Below are 21,299 nucleotides of genomic sequence, written 5' to 3'. Positions count from 1 at the left end.
CCCCGCCCCCCTCACCACCGCCGCCTGCGGAAGAAGGGATGACGTCACGTGATGCGTCACTTCCGCTTCCGGTGGCCGCCATGACAGGTACCGAGGCAGAAGTGCTGCGCAGGGCAGCGCCATGGCGCAGGGCTGTGCTGCGGCCCTCAGCAGACCCCCCCGCCGTTCCCACACAACACGCTGGACGCTCTTTTCGTTTCCTTACACGATTATTCTCTTTATTCCTCGCTCGCAGCGCGGTGCTCCCCGCCGCCTGCATCCACTCCGGCCCTGCAGACCCGGCCTCAGCGCCTGCAGACAGCCCCGGCCTTCGGGCTCTCGGTGTCCTTGCAGGCCTCAGGTTTGTCCCCCTGCCACACACTGACGGTAGTGCCCGGCGGGGGGAGCACAGCACGTCCCAGAGCCCCCTGGCGGCGCCGGCCCCTCCGTCTCGTCCCCATCCCTGTCCCCGTCCCACCTGGTACAGCTGGCACACCAGCCTCAGCAGTGAGCTCTGGGCCTCTGCCTGCAGCTCATCCGTGTGCTTCTGCGGGGAGATGTGGGGCTGCTCGTCACAGGGAGGATCCCCACGGCCCCCCCTCCGAGCCCTGAGCCCCCCCCTACCCCGTTGATGACGACCCAGGGGACGTATTGGTGCGGCGGGTCGAGAGCGTCCGTCAGCTGGGCGTTGCGGTGCATCAGGGCGGCCCCCAGATCCCCCTGCGCACAGGCGGTGATGCGGCCTGCATCCAGCTGCGGGGCGTAAACCTGCAGGCACTGGGATCACAGCATCATAGAGTGCCTTTAGGCCGGGAGGGACCTTAAAGATCATGGAGGGCAGTCGCGGGGCGGGGACGGGGAGACAGTGTCATACAGCCTTCAGGTTCTTGGTGGCGGAGGAGCCCGACTCCATGCAGAAGATGACAGGAAAATAGGTGGTGAAGTTCTCGGCCTCGTGCATCAGGCAGGCCTGCAGGGATGCGGGGATGTGGTGAGCATCCCCCAAACCGTCCCATGAGGATGGGCACAGGGACAGCCTGGCTCACTTGCAGCATGTTGCCCAAACACTCCTCCGAGCCGTGCTGACACTGGAACTGCCACTTCCCAGAGACGTTCTTCTCCTGCAGGATGAAGCGGTGTGAGCGTGGCTGGCGGTGCACACTCAGCAGAGGGCTGCAGCTGCTCCTACCTGAGCGTTGCCATACGGCACCAGAGTGATGTTCAGGACATCGGTGGGCAGCAGCAGCCAGGTGGTGAAGAGCTGCTGCACCAGGAAGCCCCGGCACGCCGGGCACAGGCTCTCATAGTACAGACTCAGCTGCACGGGAGCAGCTGTCGGGTGCGAGAGGTTGGCACAGCGGCTCTCTGCCTGCGAGTGAAAGGGTTTGGGGTTTGGGGGCTGTGCCACGGTACGGCTGCAGCCACCTGCGGTTGCACAGCGTGGGGGAAAGTTGCTGGGATGGGGCAGGACGGAGCCTTGCATGCGCGGGGAGGGAAGTGAGAACCGCAGAGGTTTGATGCAGCTGCAGGATTGTGCGTGTGGTGCTGGGGCTTTCCTCAGGAACTTCCGCCATGTATTCTGGGGAAAACCACAGCCAGTGGGGTCTGGACCTGCCTGAGCAGGGACACAGCACCCACCGCCATGTGGGCTGCAGCCCATCCAGTGCTGCCGGACCCGCTGTTAGCGGTGCCAGCATCCAGAGCGATTCATGGCAGAACGGGCTGCAAAGCTGTTTCGTGCTGAAAAATAAGTGACAGCGGAGCCCGGGGATGGGACAGGGTCTGACTGCAGCACAGCTCTTCCCTGTGCGTGGCAGGGAGTGCCGCTGGATGCGGGACCCCAAGCATCCCTGCTCAGAGCCAGCGCACGAACCGGGTACCAGCACCAGGTGTGAGCACCGTGTGCAGCTGCAGCCCCGCACGCCCCAGCCTCGCACAGCAGCAGCAGCTGCGTCCCCAGATGGCACCAACACCGGCCCCGCGGCTCTGACCTGGCAAGCGACGGCGATCTCCCGTGAGCTGCACCAGAGGTGGGTCGGGTAATCACAGCCGGGCAGGGCCAGCCCCAGCCCCAGCCCCACGGCCAGCAGGGCCAGCGGCACAGCAGGGGCCATGGGGACGGCAGGGTGGCTGAGAGCCAGCGCAGAGGCGAGCCTGTCCCGGCTGGGGCTTTTAAAGCCCGCCTGCACCCGCCTCCGCACTCCCTTCCTGCATGGCGCAACCGGCCTCCTCATGTGACACCGACACCGCCGACTCACGTGGGGCCGTGGATGCCGCCAAGCCATCCTTGATGCCCCACAGCACGCGCCATGGGGCGGCGGAGGCTCCGGGGCACGGCTCTGCCGTTTGGGTTTTGGGGCAAGGCCACCCCCAGCCCCACGGCTGTCGCTGCTTCCTCCCGCACGGACCGGCTGCAAAAGGTGACGGGTAGAAAAGCGGCCCTGAGCAGCACCGAAACCTGCCGGCAGCCGGGAGCAGCCCAGCCCCGCTCTGAGCGCCCAGCCCTGCAGCCGCTGCCTGCCCGGCCCCCAGCCCTTCGGGGATCCGGTTGGAAGTTGGTGCTTCGCCGCGGGTTGCAGCCAGGCTGCTTCTCGCCCCTTTGGGCTCAGCTCCAGTTCAGTCCCCTCCCATCTCAGTTCCCCTGGGGACTCGCTGCCACCCCAAAGAAAGCCCTGTGATCTCATTAACTCTGTTTTATTTGTGGGGTTTTTTTTTCCGCTTTCTTTCTTTTTTTTTTTTTTTTTTTTTTTGAAGTACCGTACAAAAATTCTCTTACAGTAACAAATACTGGGTTTACATTAGTAAACATCAACAGAAAGAGCATAGAGAACTACTGCTGGTAACAAACAGCTGAAGTGGCGAGTTAGAGTACGGATTATTGCCTATAGCTAAGGACTAACATCTCGGTAGCGCTGACAGCCGCCACGTCCTCTCTGAGCACAAAGCAGTCGCGGTGCCTCTGCCACCCCCACCACCCCCCTGCGATGCGAGCGCCATCGGGGGTGACAGCGGGGGGCTCAGAGTGTCCTGAGCTGGGCACAGAGCAACGTGAGCCGACCCGAAGCGAGCAGAGCCGGGCAGAGCCTTGGGCTCAACCCCTGCAGGGCTGCGCTGCGCCCCGGGAGCGGAACGGCCGCGTTGTGCCCGTGGGACGGGGGAACGTGGGGCGGGGGGGGGGGGACATGCGGGTCACAAGCAGCAAAGCACAGCCCAGGGCCTCCAAACACGGCACTACCCAGACAGCACGAGCAAAAGCATCATAGACAAATCACAACTAGCTTATTCCGGGGGAGCTGCGCTGCGCGAAGCTCAGGGTTTGGTTTTCCACCTGAAGGGGAAAGAAGGGAAAAGGAGCGTTTCTGAGAGCACGGCTGGAGGAACGGCAGCCCTGGGAAAGGCCCGGTCCTCCTCACCACACAGTGCTGCAAGCAGAGCCCCAAGGGGCCGCGTCCCCAGCCATGGTGCAGCGTGTCAGGGCTGGACGACGCAGCGGGGCCAACGCGACTGCTGCTGAGCTCACAGAGGCTGCGGCTGCACAGCAGGGAGGGACGGCGTGAGGAGAAGCAGAAATACGGCTGGGAGGGCAAAAAACGCCGTCACGGGAAGCTGGAATTCCATGGGCAGCAAAGCCCGGGCCAAGCAAAGCGCTGAGAGCAGCTGAAGAGCAGGCGGCGCTGGGGGGACGATGAGGGGCTGGAGGAGCTGCCCCTGCTGCCACCCCACAGCACAGGCGCCCGGCACAAAGCTCTGGGGTGTCACAGCCCCACGAGGGCTCGGTGTCTCTTGTCAAGGGTGAATAAGTTTAGCAGAAAATGAAGCTCCTGCTGTTCCAGCTTGGTTTGCTATCAGAGGGGCCGGGGGGCAGCTGGGCTTTGATTCTGAGCGATGCCCAATTCCAGCTCTCACAGCGATGCACCCACAGCCTTCCGGCCGAACTGAGAGCCCCCACAGGGAGGCTGGCTGTGCTCAGGGAGGCCGTTACCAAACTGATCTGCACTCTGTGCTGTTTGCTGAGGCTGCAGACTGCGGATCCGTTTGGATGGCCGCTGATAAACACGCTGCAGAGCAGAAGCAAGAATATGAGTAACTGAGCTGAACTGAACTGAGCTGGCTGCAGACAGTTCACTCATGGAAGAACGTTTCCCACGGAAGCCCTCGGTACAACCGAGTGTGTGCATCCCTCCCTATGGGGGAGAGACTCAGCCACCGCCTGGGCCCAGAAGACAGCAGTGTCGTCCTCTTGCTTCAGGTTGGGCCTGCAGTGGTAATTCTCCCTAAAATTCCTCCACTCTTAGGACATTTTTATATTGTTTTTTTTTCCTTGTCGATGGAGCGCGAGTGACTCTCAATAAATCACCTCCAATAATTTTTACACAGGAGGGCTCTGAGCACCGGGGCTGCCAGCCCTACTGCTCAGCTGAGCTCTCGTGTTCCAGCCCAAACCGTTCCCTTAATTGTTAATTATTAATTATCACTGATCGCTGTGTGACCCCCCCGAGCGATAGCACCAAACAGTGACAGTGTCTGTACAGCTGGGGTAGGAGAGCTGCCACAAGCAACAGGAACATAACATTTCTACCAGCAATCCCAGATCCAAGAAGGATCCAGGAGCGGCCTGGATCAATGCGAGCAGCAGAGCTGATCATGGGAATGCTGCGTGCCCCAATGCAGGCAGTGCACAGACAGGAGGATGGGACGCAGGCAGAGCACACACAAATGCACTGCAGCACTGAGGACCCGCAGCCCATCGTGACACCAAGCAGAAGCAGCAAAGCCTCCAGCATCCACCAGCCTGTCCTGAGGACGCGGCCTCTGCAAGGGAAGGAGCCTCTCAGGCAGATCAAGAGGACGATCAATGCTTTCAAGCCGGGCAGACAGGGTGATACAGTAAAGCAAAAGCCACCAACTCAGAGCGCTGTTAAAGACCCCGCAGGGCCCACCCCGCACCTCCTCTGCTGCCCTGGAGCCCTCTGAACTCAGCCTTTTCCAAAGAGATGCCCCAAGCACTGCCTGTGCCAGCCAGCCGCAACGGGCAGCCCTACAACCATCCCCACACAGTACTCACAAACAGAAGTGCTTTGCATACACAGCTGGCTGTGGTGCACAAACATCCCTACGTGCCAAGGCCCCAGGCCCAGCTGAAACGCTGCCCTCCTGCAGCAGAGGTCCTTCATTTTGTGCAGGGCTCGTAGTGTGCGTCAGCCTCCCAGCCCTCCTGCCCCGAGCTGCAGCAGCCGCCCAGCCGCTGCCACGCGCTTGCATGTCGTAGTGGGAGCTCAGCAGGATGAGGTAAGCAGCCAATGACAAAAAGAACCGTATTTACAGAGCTACAGTCAGCTTCAACGGGTTACACTCGCAGAGATTCACCAAAGACAACCAGAAACAAAGAGCTGTGCATCCCACGGATTCTGCCGGGAAAAACACGGGTACCAACACGGACTTCACAGCTTAGTTGGCACAACTAAGGTGAGAGATTCGTCACAAACCACATCCTCCCTCCCCAGACAGCAACACTACAGAGGTGGCTATGACACCAGGGAACAAGACAGCGAGATGGGGCACAGGATGGCGTGGGGACCTCGCCAAGAAGCCCTCCTCCCAGCACACCCGCTGCCCCACGGAGGACACCGCCTTCCTTTTGAAATGAGTCTCTGCACAGAAGAGCAGCACCCCTCGTACCACACAGCAGCTCCCACCCCCACCTGCAAAGTCACCGAGGGAAGAGGGAAGTGAGAGTGGAGGATGCATGCTCAGCGGAGGCTCCTCCTCCTCCTCCAGGATCCAGCAGATCCCCTCGCTCAGAATGTGCCAGTGCTGCTCAGCTGGGCAGGGAATGACACCACAGTGCAGAGGAATTGGGATCTAGCTCTACGGTGATGCATAGCGGGGCAACCTGCCAGCAAAAAGGTGATCTGACCTGTTTGTTGGGGAAGGGGAGGGGGCTGCGTTCATCCACAGCAATTCAATCACAACTAGATCCCACCTCGTAAGGGCTGGAGGCTGCTGCGAGTCGACATTCCAGCCTTTTTGTCCCATCAGCCAACACGGGTTTCAGCTACTGACCAAAAGGGACACCGGGAACGGTCACAGACATCTCAGATGCTCTGGAGGGGCAGGAGCACAGAGACTCAACTATACAGGGTGCAAGAGTCCAGAGCCAGAAAGCAGCGCTCTGGGGAGAAGCTGAAGGCAGCTGTTGTGTTGTGCACGGTTTGTTCATCTGGCTGGTGGCTGGGAAAGGACCGGGTGAGCCAGCGTGACATTCAGGGAGTCATTGTGCTGCACCAGGGACGTGTGCTTGTAGTGCAAGACCAGGTCCTTGAGGGAGGCGTACAGGTTGTAGGGCTCTGCAAACCCATAGCCAGTCGCTGTCTTGTAGATCACGCAGTGCTTGGTGTCACCATCCACCCTGCCAGGGAGAGAAGGAACGCGGGTTAGCGGCATGCGAAGGAGCACTGCTAGGACAGCAAGAGCAGAGCAAGGTGGCACCACCGGAGCTGCCCAAAGACACATCTGGCCCTGGCATGAGGAGCCAAGGCAGGCAGGAGACTCTGGAGAAGCCCAGCCTGCCAGCTGATGCCTCCACCAGCGCCAGCATCTGGCAAGAGAAGGGCAGAGCAGCACGGGAGCACAGCCAACACCTCCCCATCCCGTGCTCCCCACGCAGCACTGTGGGGTACTCACACCACGGAGCAGGCATAGCACCCCTTCTGGCTGCTCTCACGGATCAGGAAGGTGCCGTCCCGTTTGCCGCACAGCATCTCCTCTGCCTGCAAGCGGTTGATCTTCCCCACGTACCACGTCCGCTCCTCGTGGTGGGGCAGCTCCTCCTCGTCATCCATCATGGAGTACTGACTGCAATTGAGCACAGTCGGGGTCAGGACCCTTCAGTTTGGACGTGTGGCCCCCACGTCCTCCCTCCCCCAGCCAGCTGCCATCACTCCTGGCACGGAAGGCGGCCTCAGCTCCCAGACAGGGAGATGGGACTTGCCCAAGGCCCCCAAACAGGCAGAACTGGCTGCACCAGCCGCGCTCCTACAGCCCCCAACACACGAGCAGGGACACTCACTCCTCCGTCTCGTTCTTGATACCCAGCCACTCGTTGATTTTCTTCTGCCGGGCGCCCTTCTGCGTCAGCCACCTAGGGAAGAAGCAGCAGAGCTCAGCAGGCAGCGTGCCCAGGCCACACAGCCCTCACCCAGCAGCCATCGCCAGAGGGCAGCAGCCTCCCCCTTTGAGGAGCTGCCATGCCCAGAGGCTGCAGGGCTCCTCGCTCCTGCACACAGCAGCTCTAAGAGCCGGTCTGGCAAACCCCAAAGCCCTCAAGGAGCCAGCTGGACGGGCTGCAGGGGAGCGGGGCCTCTCTCCCAGCCCTCTGTGGGTCAGGCACTACATACACCAAGTACTGGTCCCGCAGTTTGCGCAGCTGCATGAGGTCTGGCTTGAGGCTGTTCATGCGCTTGTCAATCTCCCGGTTTTCCGAGGCCTGTTTCTTCAGGTCCTGCTCCAGCTTCATCTTGCTGTCGTGGATCTCCGTGATGCGAGACTTGAGCTTCTCTGAGTTCATGAGGATCCTGGGAGAAAGGAAGGGTGGGCTGTGAGCCAACGTGGGGGAGGCGAGGGAGGCAGCCTGCCAGCTCCAGCCTGCAGCATGCTGGAGAAAAGGGCTGTGCGTGCCTCGGCTCTGCCCTGAGCCTGGATGTTCCCTCCGGCCCCAAGAGCTCTTCCCCAAGCAGGACAGGTCACTGCTGCCCTCAGTCCTTACCGCTGCACCTCCTTCTCGTTGCCCTCTCGTCGGAAGCGCTCGATGTACTCCTTGCTGCACTTCTCCTGTGTCTGACACTGCTCCTCAAAGATCTTGATTGTTTCGTTAAAGGCTTCAATTGCTGTCCTCTTCATCTGCAGCTCCTGAGTTGAGGAGAAGGGAGAGCTGAGTGAGGGGGAGGACGTGGGCAGGTTTCTGCCCATCTGGAGCTTCCTCCTCCTCCCTTCCCAAACCAGCACCGTCCCTGCCAGTACATTCCCACTTCGAAGTTCTCTGGGGAGTCCCCCCAAACCCAGAGTGGACAAACGGGGCAGTGGGGGCCCAGCTTCTGCTCTCCTTTGTGCAGTGCGTGGCTGCCAGTGATCGGTGACGTTGGGGCAGCCCATGGGGCCACGTACCTGGGAAGTGCGGGTGTACTCCTCATACAGCAGATCATACTCCCAGCTCTTGTCCTGGTACTGCTGGTGATAGACCTTCAGCTGTTCCCCTACAGCTTCCACACTGTCCTCCTTTACCACTTGGTCCTGCCATACACAAAGCCTCAAGTCAGGACTCGCTCCCACCCTACAGCAGCCCCTCTGTAAGGCAGTCGGCCCTGTGAAACCCCACCCCCCCTGCAGGGTGCCCACTACCCCACAAAGCAATGTCCAGCACAGCAAAGAGATGCTGCAGGACACGGTCTGGACCACGGAGCCCATCTACTGAAGGGCCAGGGACGGATGAGCAAACAGATGCTCTGACTCTGGCTATGCTGGCCAGCCATTTCTCCTGCAGCTCAGGCCTCACCTGCTGGTACTTGGAGATGGGGTAGAGCAGCCTGGTGTCCAGCTTGGCGTTGTACTGGGCAAGCGACTCATGTCTGTAATGTGTGATGAGCTCCACCACTGAGCCAAAAGTCAGGGGTTCTGAGAAGCCATACTTCCCTTCCCGGTGAAAGATCTTGATCAGCTTGTTATTGCCTCCTTTCCTGCAGCAGGGAGGGGAGCAGAAGGTGCCTATCACCACTCCAATGCTCTGCTCCAGCACGGATGTGCCCCTTGTGCCTGCCTGACGTTCCACCAGCCATAGGGACACTTGCTGACAGCTCCACCCCGGGCAGCAGAGGCTCTCCGAGGGCTCCAGCACCCTACCTGAGTGTGAGTGTGTACTCCCCCTGGATCTTGCTGGAGGCATCGCGCACCAGGAAGGTACCGTCTGGTGTGTCCCGAAGCTTCTCATTCACTTCCTCCCTGAGAGGAACAGAGAATTGTCACAGCCTGTGAGGCGCAACCAGAGCCCCCCTAGATAACCCGACAGCCTGGGCATCCACAGCAGGAGCTGCCAGCCACCCCCTTACCGGGAAATGTCACCCCAGTACCACTCGGCGTCCTGCAAGGGCACACTGTTCCCGTTGGCCAGGCTGGCTGCACTGGGCTTTGGCTTGGGTGGTTTTGGAGGCAATGCTGTAAGAGAAGTAGAGTTGAAGCAGGGTTAAAGCGGGACTGGCCCAAGTCCCAGCTCCACACCCTCGCCAGAGGCAATCCCTTGGAGCTCAGAGTCCCCCTCCCTGAGGTAACTGTCCTGGGAAGCCCTGCTGGGCCACCACACCGCCAGGAGCAAGAGATTAGAGCCTGGAGCAGGCATCCAAGCACAGCTGGGCTACAGAAATGCCCTCAGCAATCTGCTCAGGGAGGCAGGGATTCCACACCCACACAGCACAAATGCTAATGCCTCGGGTCCCAAAGAGGGGGCAAGTCAGCTACCGGGACGGTACCTGGAGGCAACTGTTCTGGCTCCAACTCCTTCGTCTGCAGAAGCATCTCCAGAAAAAGCACAGAGAAGTCAGGACTCAGCTCCGGGCTGTAGGAACAGAGGGACGAATCAGCAATTGAAGGCAGAGCCTGGCACTCCTCTGTGCCCCCTGCGCAATGGGGCAGCAGGGTCAGCTGTTCATCCTGGCACAGCACAGCTGCTGCAGTGCAGAATAACAGAAGGGCTCTGCCCTGGCTTTGGGCCCCACCTCTGTATGCTGCCAGCAGTTTAATCCCACGTGCAGCAGGGCCGGGGTGCGGGCAGATGTACTGTTACAGCCTGGACTCCTTGTCCTGGCAGGCACAGTGGCCAGCACCGGGCACATGGCTGGGATCTGAGAGCTGCACGTACCTGGCGCCGGGCAGCCGGAGGAGAAGGGGGCCAAAGATCTCTCCCAGGGCCTGAGGGTGGAGGCTGTTGCTCTCGGCCTGCTGCGATACCTTCCCCAGATGCCGGAGCAGGAACTGTAGGGTGAGTGTGTTCTGGAGTGGGATTGCAGGCGACTCCAAGGCCAGCAGCAGCTGTTTCCGGCAATTCTCTGACTGAGGGATCTCTGGGGAGAGAAGCAAGACACGATGGAATGGCTGGGCAGCCAGCACTGCTTTCCACGCTCTGGCTGTCACAGCGTGGGAGCACTGTCAGCAGCAGAGGCCACGTGACAAACCCCAGAGGGACAAGACCTATTTTATTACCCCAAACGCATCCGTTCACCCACGCACCCATTCCCAAGTGTGGCCGGGGAAGCCCTTACCCTGCAGGATGCGAAGGATGTCCCCATGCACAGACACTGGCACCACAGGGGAGGGCAGGTCCTGCAGGTAGCCTCGCAGCGCTTCGCCCAGGGAGTGCACGTCAAAGGGCTCCAGGTCACCCAGGCTCCAATCTGCCAAGGCAGAGATTTGCCATGGGAGAGGGGTGCAGATCTGGCACCCACCCCAGAGCGTTGTGTCCCACTGCAGCAGGAGTACAGCGAGCAATGGGGGCACCTAGAAAGAGCTAGAAAATCTCTGGCTGCTGCCAGCAATCACAGGACATGGCAGGTGGGCACTCTGAGAGCTCTGGCAGCTCCTGGGCAGTCAAGCAGACCAGAAGACTGAAGCTGCCTGGAAGCGCCCATCTCCCTGAAGTAAGCTGGCACAGGCTCCACTGGGAGGGGGTGTTAGTGGATTTGGGTGCCCACACCTTTTGCTGAGCCCTGCCAAGGGCACATATGACTTGCCTGAGTTTTACTCCCTGCTATTGTTAGAGACAAGCATGAAGAGGGGATCAGCCAATTGTTCACACACCAAACCCAACAGGGAAAATGTCTCCCTTGAAGCGTGCTGCCCCAGAAACACCAGGCACAGGCTGCTGGGACTGCACAGAGAGCCTCTTCAGAAAGCAGCACGGCCAGAGCCAAGAGCACTGCCTAGCTCCGGCCCACGAAGAACATCTGCGAAAGGGGACAAGCTAGCAGGCTGCTGGAAGAGGCCCAGGCTCAGCCGAGAGGCAGACAGCTCCCAGGGCTTGCTGGCACAGACCATCAGCTGCAGGCACAGCGGAGCCACAGCTCCACCACCAAGCTGAGCTCTGTGATCCTCTCCTGCTTATTAGCAGTGTGACAGAGCCAGAGAAACCTCCGCAAGGCTGTCGTCAGAGCACCCTGAGAGCAGGGCAGCCCGAAGAGACGGCAGGAGAGAAGTGTGGGGCTTCACTTGGGGGCCCGCGGGTCTCTCAGCTGGTGCCGCATCCCTTTGCCCTGACCCCTGCCCACCAAGGGCAGCAGGAATGCTCCCCGTCCCGACCCCAGCATGTGACAGGGGGACGCGTCAGGACGGGCAGCCCAGCCCCGCAGGCAGCGTGCGGCAGTCAGGAACCGCCAGGGACAGGCGAGCCCGGCCTGGATTGCATTACTGCTGGTGCTGTCACATCCACTAATCTCCTCCATCTGAGCCGATTCGCCTCCTCACCATGAAGAGCTGGTTCTTACCGGTTCTTAGAGCTTGCCTCAGTTCGGAGCCAGATGTCCTGTATAACATCTCGCTGTCTAACCCTGCAGGAGTGAGGACGCCGCTGTTAGCTGCAAGCTGTGCAAGTCCCAGCACACGCACCGTTCTGGAGCCAGCCTGGTAGGACGGTGGCTGCAGCACGACTCGAGGCAGGCAGCTCACGCAGCCCTCCTGCAGATGCTGCCACAGCCCCCCTCGATCCTTGGGACACCCTCCAAGCCCCTGTTCAGCACCCCCACAGCGGGGATTTGGGTGCACCCTGCAGAGCCTGCCCAGCATCCAGGGCACTTCAGCACCCTGCTGCACTCCAAGCACTGCAGCACGAGCTCTGTGCTGTTTGGAGCTGGACAACGCAGCAGGGTTAAGGCTGGGGACCAGCACCTGAAGCCAGAGAGGATTGGGAGGCTCCCCTCCCACAGGCAGCTGTGTATCACATATCTGTGTTCTGTCCAACACTAACAGCTTTTATAAACAGCTGCCTTTGTTCCACTCTCACTGGGGCTCTGGAGGGTGTCAGCCCCTTGGTACTCAATGGCCCCCGTTACCTTTCTTCTCAATGGCTTCCACCAGCTTCACCAGCAGTGGAGGTGCAACCTCTGGAGGGCTGAACTGCTCCTGAAGGTCAGGGAGAGGAGACCCTGGGGAGAAAGGGAAGAGGTCAGACCCCACTCAGCAGACAGTTCTCAGCAGAGCTGGGGCCAGAGCACAGACAATAACATCGCTCCTAACAGCAGCATCTGCAGGCAGAGAGAGCCTGGTCCCCGACCCCTGCTGCCAGGCCACAGCCACACAAATGCTATGCAGAGACTGCAGGGAGCCCTGGTCCCTAAACCAGCCCGCAACCTGCGGAGCTCAGCGTCCCAGAAAGCACAGTGGGGTTTGCACACACAGAGGGATCCGTACTGCTTTCTGATGACACTACAGAGCAGAGTTCACCTCCCTGAACGCCCAGCTCGTGTGGGCAGGCACTGCAGGGGTTACCTGGGCTCTGGAATTCAGGCTCAGTTCAGCCCCTACCCAGGACGGACGCAGCACAGGCTGCTGGAGGAACGTGGCTGGGGAGCTCGCAGCCGTGAGCTGTGATTAATCCAGCGATTCAGGCAGAGTGCAGCGTCAGCAAATTCCTGCCCTTGATTGCTCGTTTTACATGGAAACCAGCCCTCTGCCTCCCCCTCCCCGCTAGCCCATAACCTCGGTGCAAGCTGCTGCAGGGCGCGGACAGCCTGTGGCACAGCACCAGGCACCCTGCGGCAGGATTGCTGCAGGCAGCCCCTGCGCTCCACGCAGCCCGCACCGACCGGTCAGGGCAGCACAGCCGGCTGCTCCACACCACGTGTCCCAGGAGCCCTCACTGCCCTGCGTGCTCCCAGACCCTCCCCACGTTGACCACAGGCACGGCCGAGCATCAAACAGCACTTCGGTGCCATCTCTGGATCTGTAACAGGGTCACAGCAGCGTGGGAAGGGCTGCGATGCGCTGCGATACAGGGCAGCTGCCCCGAGGTGCCTTTTGGGAAGCTGAAGATGGAGCTGGGAGCTGCAGTGTGATCACGGGGCAGGGCAGTGGTGCTGCCAAAGCACAGCCTATGTGCTGCAGTGAGATGGCTTCAGGGCCAGCACAGCAGGGCCCCAGGCATGCTTCCCCATGCCGAGTGTGACGCATACCAGGGCAGGAGGGTGCACGCCCAGCTGCCAGCAGGAGGATGAGCAGAGTCAGGCTCATCCCTGCTCCCTGCTGAGTGCCAGCCAGGCAGGAGGCTCCTCCAGGCCAGTCAGTCCCCAGCAAAAGGACATCAGTGGTCCACGAGGACACCCAGCACACTCTGCTTCATGGGAGCAGAACCAAAAGGCAGCACTGCATTGCAAAACACAGCCCTGCTGTCACGGATCTGACCTGAGCTTGCCCGTGCACCCAGCGCGGTCCCACCACAAGCTGCAAGTTAGTTAGCACCCAGTGAACCTCCTGCCCCCACTGCCACAGTGAGGGATGAAACAGCGCAGGGCTGTGCTTCAAGACAACGACCACAGAGGAGGAAGCAGCTCAGGAAGGGCCCAGCCTGCTGATGATGATCCCAAGGCAGAACAAGGCTGCTCCAAGAGCTGCCCATGCCCTTGGCTGGGCACAAGATGGGGCTCAGCACGGCGTTCCCCAGGGTGAGGCCAGGTCCTCACCGCAGCTGGACGAGGAGCACAGGGCTGGCAGCTCCAGCCCTGACCCTTGGGAAGGGCTGAAGGGAGGGCAAACGCTGTGCTCCCCACGTGGTCCAGTTGGGAATGTGCTGTTTCAGCAGGCAGCAGCCTGCGCTGGGATCCAGCAGCCACGCTGCAGCCAGCAGCAGCTCCCGAGCCCGCCAGGCCCCTGGGCTGGGCCAAAGTGAACAAGGGCACTCACAGCACAGCCGGGCAGCTGCGGAAATATTTCCAAGCCGCATTTTCCGCTCACGCTCCCTGCAGAAGGCAAACACCAGAAGCTCATAAATTCAGCCTCGGAAAGCACCGGGGCTCGCTGCCCTGCAGGGCTGCCTCTGCCGGGGCCCCTTCCTCCCAGGCTGCGGTACGGGCACGCTCTGCGTGACAGGGGGACAAGGGACTGCCACGTCAGGGCAGACCCAGGAAGCAGAAATACAGCCAGCACTGAGCTGAGCGGGCAGCCAACAGATAGCTCTGCACCTCCCAAGCAGGCCTCATCCAAGCACAGGCCACAAAGAAATAACACAGCCTTGGCTCGAATACAATTTCTCTGTTGCAAAAATGCGCCTTCCCCCAGCAACACAACGTGCTGCGTGCAAAGTGGCCTCAGGCATTTGAACTGCTGTCCCACAGGTTGTGTGCACGGGGCTGGGGTGGCTGTGGGGTCCCCCCATAAGGGACAGGGCACAGCTGGCACCCGGTGCACTGCGTTCCCTGCCTTCATGCTGCTTATCCTAGGGCAGGAAGCAAACCGGCTGGCTTTTGGTTTCTTTTCCATGGGTCAGGAACGTCAGCACAAATCCTTTTCCACATCACACAGCTCTCCACCCCCAACCTTGCACAGGGCAGAGGCTTTGACCACCCACACACAGCTCTGCCAAGCCAAGCTCCAGGAGCATGAGAGAGCCCACAAAGGCACAAGTACAGCCCTCGAGGGCGTGCAGGGCTGGGTGCAGGCAAGGCCAACACATGCACTGCAGAGCGTGCCCCGGGCTCCCACGAGGAGCCAATCCCTGGAAGGGGGGTGACGCAAGTTGGTGGCTCCTGCTGCCAGTCCCAGCGCCTGGCCCAGCCATGTCTGCACCCTGCAGAGACCGTGGGATCCCCAGGGCCGTGATGCTGGGTTTGGGAACAGCACACCCAGCCCCGCCGTCACGCTGTCACACAGGGGCTCCTTTCTGCTCCTTAGGGCCTCTGAGAGGTTTCATACAGCATCTGACAGGACAGCTGTAGCTCCCAGCTCTGTGGGCAGCACCGAGGCTGGTAGCTCCTCTGCTGAAGCCGTGCCAAGCCCAGTTCCTGCCCCAGGTGTGTGGTGCTCATGCCCTGCTCAGTCCTGGCTCTGCCACGCACAGATACAGACGGGTGCCAGGAAGATGAAAATTAGCTGCAGTTCTTGGAAGTTCTCTTTTAGACCCAGATTTTTTTCCTCTTGCCCAGAGACAAGTAACTGCATCTCAGCGGGGCTGAGCAGCTCTTGGCAAGGAGTGATGTGCCAGGTGCTCAGGAGGCAGGCAGGAGAGGTCAGGACTTGCTCTGTGAAGGAAGGAGCTGGGTAGAACCCTCAGCAAAGTAGGGAGAGGAACCACGGGGATCCAGCCGGTCATGGGCCAGGGAAAGATCTCTGAGAGGTTAGAGAGGAACAAGGCTTGTTCCAAGAAGCACTGCAAAGCATGAACACAGATCAACACACCCAAAGAACACAGCACTTTGCTTTTGGACAGAACCGAGCGTGAGCCCACAAATCCTGCACAACTCAACACCTGGCAGGGATCTGCCGAGCAGCAGAAGGGGCCTGCAGTGATGCTTACCTTGCTCAAGAGCCTCCTGCAGTCGGCAGCCACTGGCTCCTGGTGTTGCAGGCAGGGGTCTCTGCACTCGGGGCCGGTGTGAAGGGACGGAGATCTTCACAGGCCCCACATACTCCACGTACGTGCCGGGGAAGTCGCCCTTCTGCTTGGTCCTCTCATTGACACCCAGGATCCACCCGATCTGGTTGGGGTTCTGCTCGTCCCCATCTTTGAAGCCCAAGGCTTGCAGGGCTCCCTTGCTCACCACCAGGATGTCCCCAGGCACCAGGTCAATGTCCTCCTCGCGCTCCTTGCGGTACGGATAGAGCGCACGGTACTGGAACCCGTCGGTGCTGCCCATTCTCTCTGCCATGAGGAGACGGCTCCGAACAGTGAGGCAGCGTCCTTTGGGCGGGAGAGGAGAGACCTCAGGGGCAGCTCTCCCCCATCAGCAGTCTGAACGTCTCTGCACAAACCAGCACCTCGGGAGCCTGGTCCCAGTGCCCCGGCTTGCTTAGGTGCAGCCCCTTTTCCTCAGCTTGAAACCGCGGTTCAGCCAAATTATGGAGCAAAGGGAGAAGGAGACAAACATAATCCAGCACTCGTGAGTGGGCATGCAGCAAAGAAAAAAGGAGGGCAGGGTTCAGTTCACCAAAAAAGAAGGTTTCCTGGAGTCCGCAGGGCAAAAGCACGGAGCGTTTCCAGCCAGGAGCCGCGTGGCATGCTGCTCCTCCAGACCCAGAGCCTGCAGTGAAAGAGAAGAAGGCTCGTCACCGCACCGCCAGGCACCCCGCGCCCTCCCAGGAGCCAGCATTCAAAGCAGGGATCATCCAAGCGAGGCAGGGCTCGCTTCTCTCCTAACGAGGCTCGCTGCAAGCCCTGGATCCAAGCGCTCTCTGCCAGGACACGCTAAGAGCAATTTACACTCAGAAAAGCACGAGAGGAGCCAGCGGCTGCTCGCAGGAATGCTCTGCAGAGCGAACACCTCCCCTCTGCCACAGCCAGGCACTGGCTCTGCATCTTAAAGAGGATCACTTCTGTTTCTCCAGCTCGCTCTCTTCATAGCACTCATGCAAACAAGAGGACAACGAGTGGGACAAAACAGCCTTTATGCAGGAACTTTTGCGTACAGAAAAGGGTGACCCTGCAACCACCAGCTGGAGGCCCTGAATAGGAGCAAAACAAACAGATTTAACCTTTTCTTGCTAAATTGATTAAATTTCACAGTTCACCTTTACATCTCCCCATGCAATTCCCCACAAAGTCGTTTTCTGAAGGTAACTGCCCACAAATGTAGGTTAACACAGCTTTCAGTTGAAGGCTTTCAAGACGCTGCGCCATTCCCACAGAGCAGCACTTCAAAGCTTTGCTTTGAGCAAAGTGAATTTTTGAACTTTTATTTAAAAGCAGCAGCACGAAGCGTAGGCAACGCAGGCACAGTTTCTTCACAGATGGAAGCGAGAGGTTAAAAATAAAAGTGTCTTCAGAAGCCTTCAAATCTGCTTAGAGCCGCTCACCGCCTGTAAGCTATTCAAGCACGGAGAAACTGAAGAACAGGCCGCCTGCCCAGCCCAGAAAGCCACCCAAAAGAACAAACGTGGGCAGTCACACGCTGGGTAAGGGCTGTGTGAGCCGGGGCATTCCCTGCACGGCCTCCTTTCCCATCCCTCCCTGCCATTTCCACCTCCCTCAGGCAGAGCCGTGGTGCTGAGGATCGGCCCTGTGAGGCACAGCCTGCGGGGGCAGCTGGGAACATGCTGGTCCTAGCGATGCCGTTGGCCTGCTGGATGGCTGCAGGTCCTGTCAGCAGCCTGGGCTGTTCTGGCCCAGAAACCCACACCTCATCCGAAAGCCATCAGAGCTCGGAGCTCCCCGAGGCAGCAGCACAGCCTTCTGCCTGCACCGGGTGACCCCAGCACCCTTCCCAGCAGGACGAACGCTCCGCCAACCAAAGCCAAAGCAGCTCCGACCTCATGCTGGGCTCAGCAAGAGGCATTAACATCCGTGATCTGCAGCAACTTGAAACAACCCTCCCAGGCCAGCTACATGCAGCTACAAGCCCCCTTTCCTACCACATCTGCGTGCTAGCAGAGGGTTGAAGAGATGGCACGAGCCCCCCCTGAAGCTGGCTGCACCCCCAGCTCTGCAGCCCCGCAGCTCCCAGCACCGCCCTGCAAAGCTCGCTCATTCCCTTGACAAAGAAAGGCACAAAGAAGCTGCAGAGCACAAAACCTGTGCAGGAGCCAGAGCCTGTACAGGCTGCTTGAGTCTGGGCAGATATCCCAGCTGGGCTGCCTCCTCCATGAATGAGCAGAGAACCCTCAGGGAGGCCGGACGCTCGCAGGGAGGCTCCAGCTGGTGCAGAACAGGACTGAGCCTGATCCAGGTCACTGGAGAGCTTCTCCACGGCTTTAAGTGCAACACGAGGCTGCACAGCTCCCCAAGAGGCCCTCGGGATGCGGGGTGCTTGCAGGCAAGGCAGCACAGCCCAGCACAGTAGCCACACAACGCTCACAGCAGAACGCACATTTCCTGAATCCAAGCAGTCCCAGCCAGGAAAATATTACTTCATAACCCAGAGCATTAAGAGAGATTTATGGCCACGCTGGGACGCCTGCCCCTCGCCCCTCTGAACTCTGCCTGCTGGGTCTGATGGAGAGGAGCCACCAGCCCGCAGGGGACAGAGCCTGAACGCAGCGGCTGCCCAGCACCCAGGCGCAGATCCCAGCCCAAAAGCCAGGTGCTTCCAACCAGCCCGTGCGGCCACTGAGGCTGGGAGGACAAAAAACGCTCAGCCCTGGCAAACTCGTTCAGTAGCTTTTAAGAGCAGAGCTGCACGGTGGGGTGGGAAGAGGCTCCGGAGCTCCGAGTCTCCCAGGAGCAGGTCCCACAGCTTCTGGCTCCGTGCAGCCCGGCGCCTGCTCTTGCACAAGGCAAGGAGCTCAGCTGCTGCAGCAGCTCTCAGCGCTGACAGACCCCGGTGGGAAAGCAGAGCCCTGCCTCCACGCTGCCCTGCTCTCCACGCCCCAGCGGGGCGCCTGGCACGCAGATAATTACGGCATTGGAGCCAGGCCGGCCTCGCGCCTCACCTGCCTTCCCTGCACTCAGTCCATGCTGGCAGGGAGCCTCGCCGCCCCTCCTCCAGGAGCCACCAGCGGGCGGCTGAGCCGTGCAGGACCACTGCCTGGGGAACCTCTGTACAGAGCAGGAGATCAGTGCGTGTGTGGGGAGAGAGGGAGGGAACGCAGCCCTTCCACAGCCCTTAAATAGATATTTGGAGGGAAGGAGAAGCCGGGAAGGGGCAGGCGGTGCCGAGAGCGCGGGACACGCACGAGCCTGCCTGCTGCCAGCGCCTCCAAAGCGGGGCTCTGCGTGCGCCAGGAGAGCCAGCAGCTTGCCAGCACATTTCTGCTGGGCCCGTCTCCAGCTCCGCTCACGGGGAAGGAGCCTCGTGTGTCTGTGCTGGCGAGCACTTGTCGAGCTCCTCTGAAAATCCCATGCATTAGACATCTAAATACCTTGGTAAATCTATCTCAGTGCCCAGAAACAATCCCACGATTCATTAGCCGCTGTCAATACTTTCTTTGTTTAATACACCAGTCTGAAACAAAAAACACATTACGAGCCTTTTTTCTGCGTGCCCAGCACATAAATAAAAGCATCTTAGCTTTTATGAAATGCGGTTCCTGAGCTTTTTAACCAAGTTCCAAATGCGGTTCAAAGGGCAGCTTGGCTTGAAGTGAGGCAGAGCATTGCTTTCCCTCCAGCGAGGCAGAAGTATGCGTAAAAATATTCTAAAAAAAGTGTTTATGACAGCTTACACAGCTCCAATGTCTCCATCAGATCCTCAGTGAGGGGGAAAAAAGGAGAAGAAAAAAGGCGAGAAAACCAAAACCAGATCAAGTTCTGAACTGCACGAAAGCCCACATGTTAGCAGGTTACAAACCATGAGAACAAACCTTCCATCTGCTAAAAACAGCGTGGCACAGGGCAGCCAAGCCCATTTTCACCTCTTTCCTCACCAAGAAATGCTTCTGTCGCAGCTGCCAACAGAGCAGCAGTGTCCCACTCACAGAGCACAACTCCACGCACTGGGGCTCTTCGCTTCATGTCCCCTGCCACGTCCCCACAAACACCCGATTTCCATTTTGGAAGCACAGGGAAGAGCTCAGAGTTGGGTTTTTTTTTCCCCAGCAGCAAACCCAGCAGTGGTTATTCCCTTAAGAAAAGTCACAGTTCTAAAAAAGCAAAGAGCACAAAGAAACGACACCCCGCTTCTGCTGACCCATCTGCTTAAAATCACTTTTGTGCAGCGTCAGGAATCCATGACAGTTTGTTAGAAGCTCAACACGGCACAGCAACAGCACGAATAACCTACAAGGTGAGATGCATGCAACCCTACGAGGATACGGCAAGAGCTGCACAACCTTCCAGCCCAAGCCGCACCGTCCCTTCCTCCGTTTGCTCTCCATCTTCCATTACTCAGCCGCTTCAGCGCCAGGCTGTGGCTGCAGATACTCTCAGAGGAATTAAGAGAGCCCCCGATATTATAAATACAGCTTTTTATTGTAAACACAGCAGCGCTCCGCCGCTCCAGCCTGGCTCCGTTCCCCGCTGCATTCCTCTGAGCTGCGGTTTCTCTCCCAACCAGCACAGAACTTTCGTCCAGTGAGAACCAACTGCACGCAGAAGCGATTTTTCCACGTTCTTAGAGGAACCACGAGGTAAAAAGGAGCTTTTGGGGGCTGCGATCAGCAGCGGGAGACCCGCAGCGCGGCAGTCGGCGCTGTGCCACGAAGCGCGGGGCAGATCCGAGTCACACGCTCGGAAATCAGGGAAGGAAACCAAGAACCCGGGCCGCCCCGCGTAAAGGACGGGGCAGGGAGCGGAGCGGAGGGCAGCCGGCAGGGCGGGGGACGGGCCGGGAAGGCGACGTTCGGGGCTGTGTTTGCTCAGCTGTCTCCATTCTCTGCTCTCACAGCCGCGGTTCCACCGCTCCGGAGATAAAAGGCGGAGGACGGGCGGCCGTTCCGCGGCGCTCGCACAGCCCGGACCCCCGGCTTCATTCCCCGTTTCTCTCCGCGCCGCAGCCCGGGACGCCGCCCCGCGGGCGACGAGGGCCGGCCGGCACGTGGAGCTCCGGGAGCGGCCCGGCCGCACGGGGCAGCGCGGGGCTGCGGGGACGGCAGCGAGACCGGGACGCGGTGCCGCGGCGGAGAGCCGGGCCGAGATCAGGGCCGGGGCCCGTCAGCTGTTGCTGCTGCTGCTGCTGCTGCCGCCCCCCACCCGCGCCGCCGGCCCCGGGGCTGCCCGCGCTCGCAGAGCCCCGGCCCCGCGCCCCGCTCACCTCCCCGCCGCCTCCATCCGCCGCCGCTCGCCTTCAGCCCGTTCCTTCTTTCCGGCCCGGAGGCAGCCTGGGAAAAGGCCCGAACGCCGCCGGAACGGCCCGAACCCGCCCCGGAAAGACCCGACAGCTGTCGGAGAAGAACGAACCTCCCCGAACGCTCGCTGGCCACGCCCCTTCCCCCTCTCTGCCGGCTGCAATCGGGATCCCGCCCCCGCGGCCGAATAGTTCCGGAAAGAGCCGACCGCTAACCGGCGCCAACCGCCGCGCGGCGGCGTGGGGCAGAGCGGCCGTGAGGGAGAGCGCTGTGCCGCCACCTGGCGGCGGGAGGGGGAAGCGGGCACGGGGCGCCAGGCGCCGTGTGGACCCTGGGCGCTATGAGGGCCCTGCGCGAGGATCGCAGCCCCTCGCCCTCCTCCAGCCCCCGCCCGGCCCCAGCCACTTCTGCAGAAG

General features: G+C 60.4%; 2 protein-coding genes across 3 annotated transcripts; both read right to left on the bottom strand.

Annotated features, from left to right (window-relative positions):
• Positions 1–196: 196 nt before the first annotated feature.
• On the bottom strand, positions 197–2,228 carry IFI30 (IFI30 lysosomal thiol reductase). The gene is made up of 7 exons (XM_042887286.1): positions 1,971–2,228; positions 1,169–1,348; positions 1,026–1,100; positions 854–949; positions 604–756; positions 458–526; positions 197–350 (listed from the first exon to the last, which is right to left on the bottom strand). Exons 1-7 carry the CDS (start codon positions 2,211–2,213, stop codon positions 285–287), a joined length of 882 nt encoding a protein of 293 aa, XP_042743220.1. The 5' UTR covers positions 2,214–2,228; the 3' UTR covers positions 197–284.
• A 2,071-nt stretch (positions 2,229–4,299) lies between these two features.
• On the bottom strand, positions 4,300–21,006 carry PIK3R2 (phosphoinositide-3-kinase regulatory subunit 2). Of its 2 annotated transcripts, XR_006181632.1 has the most exons (17): positions 20,850–21,006; positions 15,524–16,247; positions 12,069–12,161; positions 11,505–11,567; positions 10,287–10,418; positions 9,887–10,088; positions 9,498–9,583; positions 9,081–9,186; positions 8,875–8,973; positions 8,531–8,711; positions 8,143–8,268; positions 7,745–7,887; positions 7,377–7,553; positions 7,049–7,120; positions 6,664–6,834; positions 5,963–6,388; positions 4,300–5,872 (listed from the first exon to the last, which is right to left on the bottom strand). XR_006181632.1 is itself a non-coding variant. In XM_042887274.1 (16 exons), exons 2-16 carry the CDS (start codon positions 15,873–15,875, stop codon positions 6,196–6,198), a joined length of 2,196 nt encoding a protein of 731 aa, XP_042743208.1. In that variant the 5' UTR covers positions 15,876–16,247; positions 20,850–21,006; the 3' UTR covers positions 4,300–6,195. The 2 variants fall into 2 exon arrangements, 1 of the variants encoding a protein (XP_042743208.1); XM_042887274.1 differs by having other exon boundaries at positions 4,300–6,388.
• Between the last annotated feature and the right edge of the window lie 293 nt (positions 21,007–21,299).

The sequence above is a fragment of the Lagopus leucura genome, unplaced genomic scaffold (genome assembly GCF_019238085.1).
Source record: "Lagopus leucura isolate 7727_CA_CO unplaced genomic scaffold, USGS_WTPT01 Super-Scaffold_100076, whole genome shotgun sequence".
Lineage (NCBI taxonomy): Eukaryota > Metazoa > Chordata > Aves > Galliformes > Phasianidae > Lagopus > Lagopus leucura.
This window is presented reverse-complemented; position numbering and strand designations above follow the sequence as displayed.

Coding starts and splice junctions, on each gene's coding strand:
- PIK3R2 (XM_042887274.1), bottom strand. CDS start 15,875: ATGGCAGAGAGAATGGGCAGCACCGACGGGTTCCAGTACCGTGCGCTC. Junction 8,974..9,080: donor TACTGGGGTGACATTTCCCG/GTAAGGGGGTGG, acceptor TGTTCCTCTCAG/GGAGGAAGTGAATGAGAAGC. Junction 6,835..7,048: donor ATCAAGAACGAGACGGAGGA/GTGAGTGTCCCT, acceptor GCTCAATTGCAG/TCAGTACTCCATGATGGATG.
- IFI30 (XM_042887286.1), bottom strand. CDS start 2,213: ATGAGGAGGCCGGTTGCGCCATGCAGGAAGGGAGTGCGGAGGCGGGTG. Junction 1,349..1,970: donor AGATCGCCGTCGCTTGCCAG/GTCAGAGCCGCG, acceptor TTTCACTCGCAG/GCAGAGAGCCGCTGTGCCAA. Junction 527..603: donor CCTGGGTCGTCATCAACGGG/GTAGGGGGGGGC, acceptor ATCTCCCCGCAG/AAGCACACGGATGAGCTGCA.